Here is a 12,007-nt window from a genome sequence, read left to right as displayed (position 1 = left end):
TTTCCAAATGTAAAGCTGGAAGGACTGCCTGACAGATGGATGAGCTGTCCCATGCCCACAGGTATGACCTTCCTCCAAGCCGTGCTGAGAGCTTCACACATTCTTTTATGGCTTAAGTTCAGCAAAATGCAATGAAGTCAGATCCAATTAGATTTTTAATAGCACTACTTCCTTCGACAGCTTTGTGGTATAGGCTTCTCACATTTCTGTGGCTTCAAGCCATGGAAATCTCACACCAGAAAAATATGAATGATGAAGAATGAATCAACAGGGAGATTCTTAAGCTATACTCTGAATAGGAGCAAAAACTGCATAAAGATACATATTCAATGATCAACTGTTAGCCATAGTGATTACAAATGAAAAAACATTCTAAAGAACTGTGGACTAAATCATACCCACAAATTTCCAAATCCAAACAAAAAAAAACAACCTTCATGGGTTTCCTGCAACTTTGATTCGTCAAGGGAGTGTTATTTTTATCTAAGACAGCAAATGTCACATTACTGTGTAATTTCCCCTGAAAACAGTCCGTCAGTTTTTCAAGACACAAAGAATGGTTACTATGGCAATCCCTTCGTGCCGCGCTGCCCCGTGGGTCTGGGTTCAGAGCGGAGCTTCAGCTTCGCAGGAAATTCGAGTGCCTGGCCAGCTGTAACTCATTGAGAGAGGCAGAACCGCGGCCGCTAGAATTACAGCGGGGCTTTTTGAGCTGTCTTTCATTTTCAAATGAAGAGAACAGCTGTGTGTTTTCACAGGGCATTTTGAACTTCTCAAACCACATTTTGCTCTCACATGAATACGGGCAAGTGAAACTGAAGCTGAATGCAGATCTCATGAGCCAAAATTTCTCTTCTGATCTCTTAGATAGTGTTTCGTTTGAGGGCCTGCTTTGTCAGCTGTGCTATCCTAAACTGCTGCAAATCCAGGGAAGGCTCTTCCCCAGGCTATATGAGGCAAGGTACTCCCTTTGTCTATGCAAGACAATTGAATCTTGGGGCCGTGTATTAACCACTCCCGCAGCATACTTACTCTAGGAACTGGGGAATGAGCTTCCTCTCAGCTACTCCTTGGGAAGAAAGTGGTTGCTCCCTTTCTGTGAAGATATTTGTTCCATAATTTATTTATTTCTTCAGACCTTTTAGCCTCTATCAGAAAATCCAAGGGCTTTGTACTGATTTTGGCAGACAAACCAACCGGCAAAACATACAAACAGTTTGAACATTTCATATTCTTAGCCCCCCCTCTTTAATTGAGGCAATTGCCTAGCAGCACCCCAAGTGCTGTTTCATCAGCCTGCACCCCGGCACTGGGCCCAGGTGAGGGTACGGTACCTTCAGGCAAATTATTAGGCATGGGCGCAATAACCATTACTAGAAACTCCTTATCAGGCTGCCAAGGAGCAAGCGTATAGGCTGACACAAGAGTAAAAAGGGGAGGTACTAGCTCTCTAAGGGATGAATCAGACTGTGGGACTGCCCTGAAGCAAAGTGGCAGCTGAAAATCATCTGCTGTACATTGGAGTGGAGTGGGACAGCAGGACCAGCCTAGGCTGCAGGAAAGGTTTGGCTTGGGTAGCTCTCCCAGATGAGACACCATGGCCACCGGTATTAAATTTTGGCTTTTCTGACTCTTCAGCCTGGAAGTATGTTGCTGACACCATGAATGATGCTCTGGAGGCCACAGCTGTTCTCCTGTCTTTGGAGGAGCGAAGCAAAGCAGCATGACCTGTGCCACAGAGAAGCTCATTGCCACAACTAGAGCAAGGGCTCAAGTACGGAGCTAACTGGAAAAATGGAGTTTCTGCTGCATGGAAAGAAATAAAAATCTCAAACAAATGGGAGGAAGCAAACTTTGAATATGTTCTATTTGGGCATACTTGAAGCAGGGACATTTTCCTAGCCGAGCACCTTGTGAAGCTTATTCCTTCTCGACAAGAGCCTTCCAGACAGGTAGTGGGACTCCATCTGTTCAGTTTTCCTGGCAGAAAACTGATTTTTTTTTTTTTTTATAGGGCAAAATTTCAGTTTTCTCTTGGAGAACTTTATTTCTGCGAAAAGACACTTTTTTTTTTCTTCTTGTTTTTTTTCAATCAGGAAGATCATTAGAAAGGAAAGCCCCCAGCCTAAATTGCTCTGGAAAAAAACTGCTTACATATGTTATTTAAGCACAACGCTTATTAAGCACAACTCTTGATCCAGAGATGATGGAGTCTTCAAAGACAAACTTTCAGTTTCATTGAGAGGAAAATGCGTCCTGTGAATACTGCAGTTCTGATTTTTATGATACTGTAAATAATTCTATTGTCACATGTCATTAATTCATTATATAATTATGAGTAATTATATCAATAATTGTCTCAATTTGAGCCTTTAAACAAATTGTTTGCAGTCCGAATGCCCTTTTACAGGGACCAGCAGCATCAGCCCTGGGCTGTATTTGCAGAACTGAGGAAAGGAGGTTGTGCCTGGGATCAGACCAGCATAGCTGCAAGCGTCCCACCCATCGCCAGAGCCTCCAGGACATCCTGAAAGAGCTTTTCTGACACACACAAGTATCCCTTTCCTCTCAGAAGTGGGAAACCTGATCTGGAATTGTTTTGACTGACTGAAACACTAGAGGCAGTGATTACAGGTATCTGAGCAGCTCTTCCTGAATGAGTTGGTTTTTGAAAAGGAAATTCTGATGTCATTGCAACAAATATGTTACCAGAAAACAAAATGAAGCAATAAACAGACAATATAATAATCATCTAAGTAACAGAATGCATTCCAAAGTGAGATCATGATTAATCCTTAAAGCAAGAACTAACACAAATATTCCATTTCCAAGCAACACATTTCCTTCTAGAAGAGCTCGAGTGCAAGCTTGAGAACCTGCAGATCTGTCAACCAGAGAAAAAAACAAACTCCAGCCCCAGGATGTAGCACATTGCACTAGCACAGCACCACAGAGACATAGTTTTCAGAGAAACAAAGGCAGCTTAAGACTTTGAGTGATTTACTGTGTGGAGCTTTGCTATTTCTGCACAAATAGGAGCACAAAATAAGGTTATGTTTATGGTTGCATGATGAGAAGTGTTTGCAATTGTTACCACAAAAGGGTTCACCTTAAAAAATGTTCTAACTAATGTTTTAGTATGATTATTTAGATAAGTTTATGCCCTATGTGACCTTTGATAAAACTCCTTGCTCTTTCTACGCAATTACACATTTTCATTAATTAATCATTTTATTTCATAGGAGAATGGAGTTTGACATTGTGCATCTCTAGATATATAGGCACACTAGTTAATCTTGCTGGGATTCATCTAACATATGGAAATGTATAAATAACTAGCTTTTTAAAAGTAAGAGCTGTATCTCATAATCTGGGGCTGAAATACTCAGAGCCCTTTGAAATTTTCAGGCAAAGTTAAATTCCACATTGGACATCAGTGATCTTTTTAAAAAATATTTTTTCATCTCTTATGTTACCACTTAATACCTTCTCAAAGAAAACAAGAAGTTCTAACTATGGGCAAATCTGATCTGTCTTTCTAGGAAAGGTTTCTTTCTGAAAATTGTATAAAAACAATCATTTGATTTAGGGAGACTCTGCATTTGTTATAAGATCATAAGAAATGCAGGCTCTATCTTTGGATGAAATTTTAAAATTGTTTTAGATACAGGAGTAGGAAACAACTGCTGTTTAAGAAAGGAATGCCTAGGAGACATCCACCTAGTTGGTCAATTCCAAGACCTGCACTCAAAACTGTATTTGTCCAACATGATCTTTTATATCCCTAAGCCCGTATTGGGAGAACACCTCCATCCAATCTCCGTGCTGTCTGGGTGGAGGTGTCCAGCCTCCTGCACCAGGGCAGTCCTGGACTCTCACCCAGGACTCACACTGGATGGAGCAGGCTGAGCTGAAAGCACAGCAGCCTGGTGCAGGGCTGCCTCCAAAAACCCTGCACTCTGCGATTCTGCTCTGACCTCAAACCACTGCTCCATTGCCTGGGGCAAATGCAGGCTGCCCAGGAGTCCTGGTCCCGACCCCGTGTCTCCCCCGAGGTAGAGGCAGAGGTTTGCTGTCATGACCAGCACCCAAACAGGTCCATGAGTATCTCTCCTGCCTTTGCCAACCAAAGGGGGACCCACGCCTTTGTGTCAGCGGGATTGCACATGCCTGGTCACAAGGCTGCAGCTATTTTGGTGGAGTGCCTCCTTTCCTCAATGCCTCGGGTGTCAGGGAGGTTCCTCTGCAGTGAGTATCCATCCATCCATGGTGGATGGAGAAGGACTGCTTCTGAGCTTGGGACAATAAAATTTCCAAGTTATTCTTAAGCAGAAAGCTGCTGCTGGGGAAAAAGCTTTTGACAAAGAGATGAGGCTGTGCCTGGGGACACAGCATTCAGTGGGATGGAGAAGGTGCATCTACACTGAAAAGCCCGGGTGGGTCTGAGCAGTTTGCAGCACTGGTGACCGGCATGCAGGGCTCAGTGCTGCTCCTCATGTCCTTTGCCAGCCCAGCTGAATTGAACTGCCACTATGAGCAACATCACACTGACACCATCAGAGGCCAGAGAGGGCAGGATCCTCTCTGGGAATCACCTCATTCAAGAAAATTTGCATCATGTATAACTATGGCAACTGAGGAGATCTGCAGCTTGGTCCTGGCAAATAAGGATGGGGAAAAAAAAAAAAAGAAAAAAGGGAAATATTCCTGCCCATTAGGTTTTCAGGAAATCAAAACTGCCTGCTAATTGGAACAATGGGGAGGTGAAGGACAAAATCTTCCTCAAAGGCTGATGTGAGTTTCTCTGAATCATCTGGCGGCTTTTCTTTGTTGAAGGGAAGATTTCACCAATTCAGATGGGGTTTCTCCAAGCACCATATCATTTCGTATCATGATGCCTGTGCTGAGTGAGATAAAGCACTTCATTGCACAGACACTGTGCACAGCTGCAACTAGAAGAGTCCAAAAGCCCTTTTCTCAACAAGGGGCATGCACACTAACGTCATATGGTGGTATTTCACGGTCACTTCATTGTACAGAGCTTTGTCCTGAAGGTACAGGCAAAGTCACATTGCTCTGAGCTGGCAGGGTGTGGAAAACGTTGGGTCTATGAACGTCTGACTCATTTTGTGAGTCCAAGAGCAGAGTCTGTGCTGGCTTCACTCGTGCTTCTTGTCATCTGAGGTTTCTGTAGGCACCATGAAACCCTTTAATCACTGGCAAATTTAGCTGTCTTTAGGGGTGGGAGATTTTGTGTGCATTTGTAATTCTGTTTATAAGTAACCTTTCAAACAGCAAAGCAAAAGTGCACTTCAATTCTGGCAATGCAAGCCATTGGGAAAACAAAAATCTGAGCCCTGGGACAGTTTTGTCTAGCGTGGGTAGTTTTTGACCCCATACTCTCCTTCAGAGTATCTGTATCTCTGAAATTCAGTGCAAGGGCTAAGATTTCCTTCTGTACTAATGGCCAGGACTGCCACAGAAACCCAAGGAGAATTATCACTTTTATCCTCGCAGTCTTACACGAAGGATTTCTTGTGGAGGCCCATAAACCCCTGAAGGAATTCAGGGATGGGCTGGTGTGCTGCCAGCTTGCATGGTAATACGTTAATGGATACCACAGCAGTCTGGCCAGCAGGCTGTAATTTGATGTCTCTGTGCAGAACCTGGATGGGTATATTTAATGTATCATCTGCTTCCCCGGGGTGATGTACTACCGGTGACATTTTGTAAATCAATGCATGGCCATAAGCAAACCCATTCTCTGTGCTTGGAGAATTCCTGCAGCACTTAAAAAAGACATACTCATAAATAAAATGTAATAATGTTAATCTTCTAATATGGTTTAAGCTTATTTACTAATTGCAAGTACAAAACAGAGTAAAACTAGAAACAGGGTCAAACTTTCCTTTTTTTCTATGACAAGCTAATAAAAAAAGAGGATAACCAGCTGAGTATAAGCAACAATTATCTAATGCAGTATTCCCAAATAGAGAGAAAGGATATTATGGCACATTCCTGGAATGCTACTGTGGTTTAAAATATAATAATAAAAAAAGGACATATCCTGTTACCACCAGAAGGAAACGAAAGAGATCTCAGGAGCAGATGCCATATTAATTACCACACTCAGTACTCATTTGATAATATTCCACAAATAAAGGTGCAATGGTATTTTAACCACTCTGAGCCTAATCGCTGGAAGAGTCTGGACTGCTGAGGTACACTGCCAGTAAGCAAGAAGGGAAGAACCTTGTTCAAGAGAGGAATTCTGTCCTGCCCTGCAGCAGAAGGAAGGCTACTGTTGCTATCAGGCAGTTTGCCCCCATGAGACAGTCTTTCACAGTAACCCAATGCTAATTCCATCCTTGCTGCCAGACTAAGGTGCTGCACAGACCAAAGGGCTGAGACTCAAACAGAAAGCTCTGAAATGTCTTGCTGCATGACACAGTTTTGCTATCTGCTTATGAGGCTGGTGTTATCTTGCAAAAGGCTGGGCAAAGTCTTCCTTATGCTCCTTAAAAGCAGCTGCTACACAGACGGGCTTCAAGGGAAGGTTGTACTTTCTGAGCAGAACACGGAGGGCGATTGTCACTGAAGGACAGAAAGATTAATGGTTTTCAAACGATATTTTTCTTGGATAAGAAGGGAGTATATTTCAGTCCTACTGCAAGACACTGATCTTCAGGGCAATAACATGACATTCTCCTAACTTATAAAATAGCTTTGCCACTGTGGAGATTTTGTTCTGTCATACTAAATAAGAAGGTAATTCATCATTAAAGACAGAAAGTTAAATATATGCTTGTTCAACTAATAACCTGATGAATGTAGATGAAGAAATGACATTTCTGTGTCATTGTCTGCAATATCTCACTGGCTACAGCCTGGTGACTCCTCTAGAAACACTAATGTTAGGTTATTAAGCCAAGCCACAGCACACAATATAATTTAAAGAGCATTCAATCTAATTACAGTTAGTGCAGCATCACTGAGTAACAGCCTGCAATAGCATACAAGGTGTGCCTTGTATCGTGGCATTGCCACTTCTGTACGTGTCTTTATCACAAGCAATTCATCTCATATTCTTGAAACCACTGTAAAACTCCTTCCAAAATGTCACACACCCTGTGAACATTTTTAGTAATGAGCCAACATCTTCTGACAGGCCATGAAATACTGAACACTGCTCGTTTGTTGAGAAAGTGCTCATATGAGATCCATGCTAAAGACTGACATTATAAAAAAGCTGCAGCTTGCTTTCCTCCCACACTGACCCTTCCCAATGTCTGGCACCTACACACAGGGGCAGAAAATTGCCACACAGTGAGAAGAGGGCTTTTTCCTTCCTACTTGACACAGGTATAAACAGTTGTACGTGCTGAAGTGGCAGAGATGCGGGCCCTGGCAAGGCCAGACTGAGTCAGAGCCACTCAGGGCTCCCTGCGGAGAGGGAATGCTGCTCACCATGAGTAACACCAGCCAGCTGCTGCAAATAACGGCCTGGCTCACAAGAAGCATCCCATCATCAAAGGAGAAGAGGAAACAGGTAATGCAATACATGGCTGGCTTCTCATTGTACAGCTGTGACTGCATTTCAGTCTGGGACAACCATGCACTGTACTTGCACTTACTTGTATTCTTTGGACATCTGACTATTTTTTTCCTTGCCCTGTATTTGAAACAGTTATTTGTTCTAAGTGATGATAATATCTTTGGTAATTGACAACCACTAGGAATACCTGTGTGTAGAAACTTCTGCTTTTGTCACTATTCTACGTATTTAATTTCTGACTCACAAGTGGAGTAAGGGAGCAAATAGCAAATTAATATATTCTGCGTATATCAGACTAAATTAGTCACAAGGCAAAATGCTTTTCTTGTATACTACATGTGGGTTTGTGTCAGAAGTGTAAGTCATAATTAAAGTAAAAGCTGAAGAATAAGCCCTTTTCTAGTATAGAGGCTGGGACTAAAACCACAGTGTCCAGTGGGCCAGGTCCAGCAGTACTCATGAATGCAATTTGCCCAGTCTAGTTGTCCCCACCCACCAAGCACCTTGATTTTCTCCTTCAGAATAGTTTCAAAAAAATCAGAGTTCTAGTTTGAGACATTTGCAATGTCATAAAAATATGTCCAGATGCATTAAATCTATTTCTCCGACTGACTTCTATAAGCAGCTCTGCTAATTTTTTTTTTATTCTGCTCAGGCAGGTCAGCTTTCTGCCGTAACACCTCTGAGACATTTAATCTTCTCCTTCTCCATCACATATCCCTTTCCCTTACTCCCTTTACCACCAGAACTGTGATCATCACCTAATCCAACATAAGAGTTAACTCTTGCCCTTCCCATTCCCAGCCTCCCAGCAAGTAGCAGCAAATATTGTCACCAACTCTCTGCCACAGAGCACCAGGCTGCTACTGTCTGGGCTGCCACAGAGCTAAGAAGATGTATTGCTGCCTGCTGTAGTGGGCTGAGGTGGGAGACCTGCTGCCACCAAACCCAAAATAAGGTGGGAAAAAGGGCACCTAACAGCACCTGAGGAAAAAGAGCACCTGGTCAGCACCAGTGGCCACTCCAGCTTGTGTGTGCAACTACCTGGAAACTGTCTGAGCAGCAGCCTCTCATTTCCTCCAAGAAAACAGCGAAGGGTTCTGGGACGTGGTCCACATACCACCCTCTTGGACTACAGCAAACAGGATTATACCTCTGTTTTCCCAGTGTTATACTTAGCCAGGGCATCAGAGCTCTCCCCTTTCAGGCCTCTTTGCAATAAAACAATCTCAAAACTAGCACGTGACGGAAAAGAACTTATCTTAGGTGAACAGCTATGAGTCTTTTTACTTTTTTTATTAACCTTTTACCAAATTTGCAGTGGCATCAGACTCCACATAGATTTCAGACAGAAAAGTCCCAAATAGCTACAATCAGTTTAGAAAGTTGACTACACACTTGTTCCAGATTATTCTGCCTTTTCCCTACACCACAGAGCACTCACGGCCTTGCCAACATGTTCCCCTTTCGCAAGACACAGGGTGGGAGCAAACACTATTCAGTTCCCTGGCTGGTCCAACCTTGTTCTCTTTTTTTACACTATGGCACATATTTGTGCAGCATGCAACAACCAAGTGAGAACATCTTTTCCAAGTGGTATTTCTTAATGGCATTTGGATAAAGATTTGTAAGTACTGTCACATGAATTACAAATAAGCCTCCTTAACACACTTCTATGATCCTGTTTTTCCCTTGCATTTTCCTCTTTATACTTCTTTCAGTCTGTATTTTCTTTGATTGGAAGCACTGAAAAATTGTTAAAACAAAGAGGGCAAGTACTTTTCTTCTCCCTGTCTCTTCACTCCTTCTAATATGTTTTATTTCTGTTCTTTTAACTGCTTTGGATCAGGTCCTTGCATCTGGCACTATTCCTCTGGCCTTGGCTTACATCTAGAATAGTGTCCTCTGGGAAGTCTCTTGTGCCTCCACTGGCTGGTTACTGTGTGCAGGGCTCCTGCTTTTCATGGATCAAGGGCTTCAGCATCTTGAGACTAGCACTGACCTAGCCGCTTGGCTTCGATGTTTCTTTTTCAGTCTCCTCACAAAAAATGAACCAGGGATTAATAGTTAGTTCTCAATACAGTGCTCCCTTGTTTTTTTCACATGTCTATTCTTTCTTTCCATTCCTGGCCACCAAGAGAAGAAAGCTGGAAGAACATCACTTTTGCCAGTCTATTACCAATTTTGAGCTGTGAAAGCTGGCACAGTGAGGAGGTAGAGGGAGAAAGGGAGAACATCTAGAGGGAACAGATTAGCCCATCATCAGGCCTGTGGCTGGACTTTCTGCAAGACCCCAGTGTAAGTAAGTATCCCCACCAGTGAGGGGACTGTTCCTTAGCCCGTCCTTGGCTGTAAGTAGCCTTCTCTAACACTTCTCTAAATTTCAATTCCTCTTGTGCAAAATGTAAGTAGAGCACAGGGACTACACGCTGTCATCCTGTATAAAGGTAATTATCTGAAGGATGGATTAGTTCAGCGAAACAGCAAAATTGTAGACAGGAGATTATAATCCTCAGTATAGCAATAATCCCCACTACACAGTATTTCCCACTGTATGAAGTAAAAAACTGAGAGAAAATATCTTTTTGGTTGTCCTATAAATAAAATTTTTGAGGAAATGAAAATAAAGAGCACTTGGCTTTAGCTAAACTGGTGGTTTTATTTGGCTAAAAATTTCTCATTTTGTTTGTGGGTGAATTCAGTTTCTTTCAGTCCCTTTAAAGAAGCAGATTAATTATGAAAAGGAAGATATAAAACAGGAGACAAAGCAACCCTCCCTTTAAAAATGTAGAAATCACACATTTTAAGGTTTTTGAACATTGCTCACTTCTTCTCAGATGAAGACAAGAGGAAAATAATTGGTCTCATTGCCCTTTTGTAATCGATTTACTAATCTCAGGATTTCTTCTTTCTGTGAACCTGGAATCATGACATCTCACTTCACTCACAAAAGCCAGTGCATCTAATCTGAGGTGGTAGCTGGAGGCTTTGTAGCAAATCTAAGCACTCACAAAGTGATTCATCCTCCCTATTGCAGACACCGGTGTTCAGGCTGGATGAAATGCTCTCTGGCACCACTTCCCTCCTTACTGATCATGGGCAAAATAGGGACAAATTGTTTGGACTTAACCCTTGACTTTTAATGGCTAGGCGTAGATAAGGTAAATTTCCTCTTCATCTTCTGCATCCTTATTGTTTTTCCGTATTGGAGAAGACCTGATTTCTCTTGTTTCTAGAATCTGGGTACATACCTTTAAGAAGTCAAGGTCACAGTCAGATCCATCTTCTAAATCAAAGGCTGTGAAACTGTAGTTGAGTGTGTTCCCCTTTGTAGCTTGGATAGTCCAGTTGCAATGCTCATGTAATGGGTAATTATTTGGATAATTTAAACTTTCCAGTATGCCATGGCTACGGTTAACAGTCAGTACATCATGACAAACTGAAAAAAAAAGAAGTTAAAAAAACTTATGCTTGTGCAGTGCTTATTAACCCAATATCTAAAAAAAATACTAATTGAAGTTACAGGTAGCATTACAAGGTGAGAAATATTTTATTCACAGAATAGAGAAGAGAAATCATACAGAAAGATGATTGTGACCTATTGAAGAATACATTGCATATGTTGCAAACAAAATCCAGACTTTCCAAACTTGAGTCCTTCAGCTCTACTATGTCCTTCTTTTCTGACACTTGCATAGTCATCAGTGTATGTAATATACATAATTTTTGGCAGTTTTCTTTAGTTTTAAATACGTGGTTATTCCTGAAACATGTTTTCTTCTGTTTATTGTTTTTTAACTACTAGATATTTGCCCTGTGATTTCAAACAATTCAGAGAGGGTGCTCGATAAATGGATCAAAGTGGTTTATTTCAGCAAACTGGAAAAAAAAATAATCCCTGGCTGAAACAACAAGGAAAGTACACTACTTGTATTTGATTTTCTAAGCTCCGCGAACTTGAAGTGATCATGAAATTATTTAAAAAGAAGCTATGATTTTCCTTGTGAGTCATCCAATAACATCCTAGAGTAAGAACTGGATGCTCACCTGGAATAATAAGAATTTTCCTTGAAGTACAGAGAAAATGGAAAAGAAACTAAACTAGATAAAGAATGAAATAACAATTATGGCATTAGGTCAGCAAATCTCATTTTCTTGTATGGAACTTTTGCTAAAGACAGAAAATATCTATGTGTGCAATCCCTTGTCTGGAGACAGCAGACGATGTGTATCGGGAGCAGACCAGGGTAATGCACAGCAAAGTGGGCAGGAGGCATGGAGCTGGGCAGGCTCTTGGCTTTGTACAGCAAATCTGCAGTGTTGGAACAGCAGAAATAGCTGAGATTCACTTGCACAACTGTTCTGTTGTCTGTAACTAGGGATGATACACCTACCTCCTGCAAATTTTTTTATTCTTTCAAAATGATTTGCAAAGCAGCAAGGTCTGTGGTT

General features: G+C 41.8%; 1 protein-coding gene across 1 annotated transcript in view; it reads right to left on the bottom strand.

Moving 5' to 3' along the window:
- The window catches only part of CUBN (cubilin), a 140,578-nt gene that overhangs the window by 90,865 nt on the left and 37,706 nt on the right, over positions 1-12,007 (bottom strand). The window contains exon 27 of the mRNA XM_065050909.1: positions 10,807-10,994. Within this exon, the coding sequence (XP_064906981.1) occupies positions 10,807-10,994 (188 nt within the window). The remainder of the gene's footprint in view (positions 1-10,806; positions 10,995-12,007) is intronic.

This window comes from Columba livia, chromosome 2 (genome assembly GCF_036013475.1).
Source record: "Columba livia isolate bColLiv1 breed racing homer chromosome 2, bColLiv1.pat.W.v2, whole genome shotgun sequence".
NCBI lineage: Eukaryota > Metazoa > Chordata > Aves > Columbiformes > Columbidae > Columba > Columba livia.
This window is presented reverse-complemented; position numbering and strand designations above follow the sequence as displayed.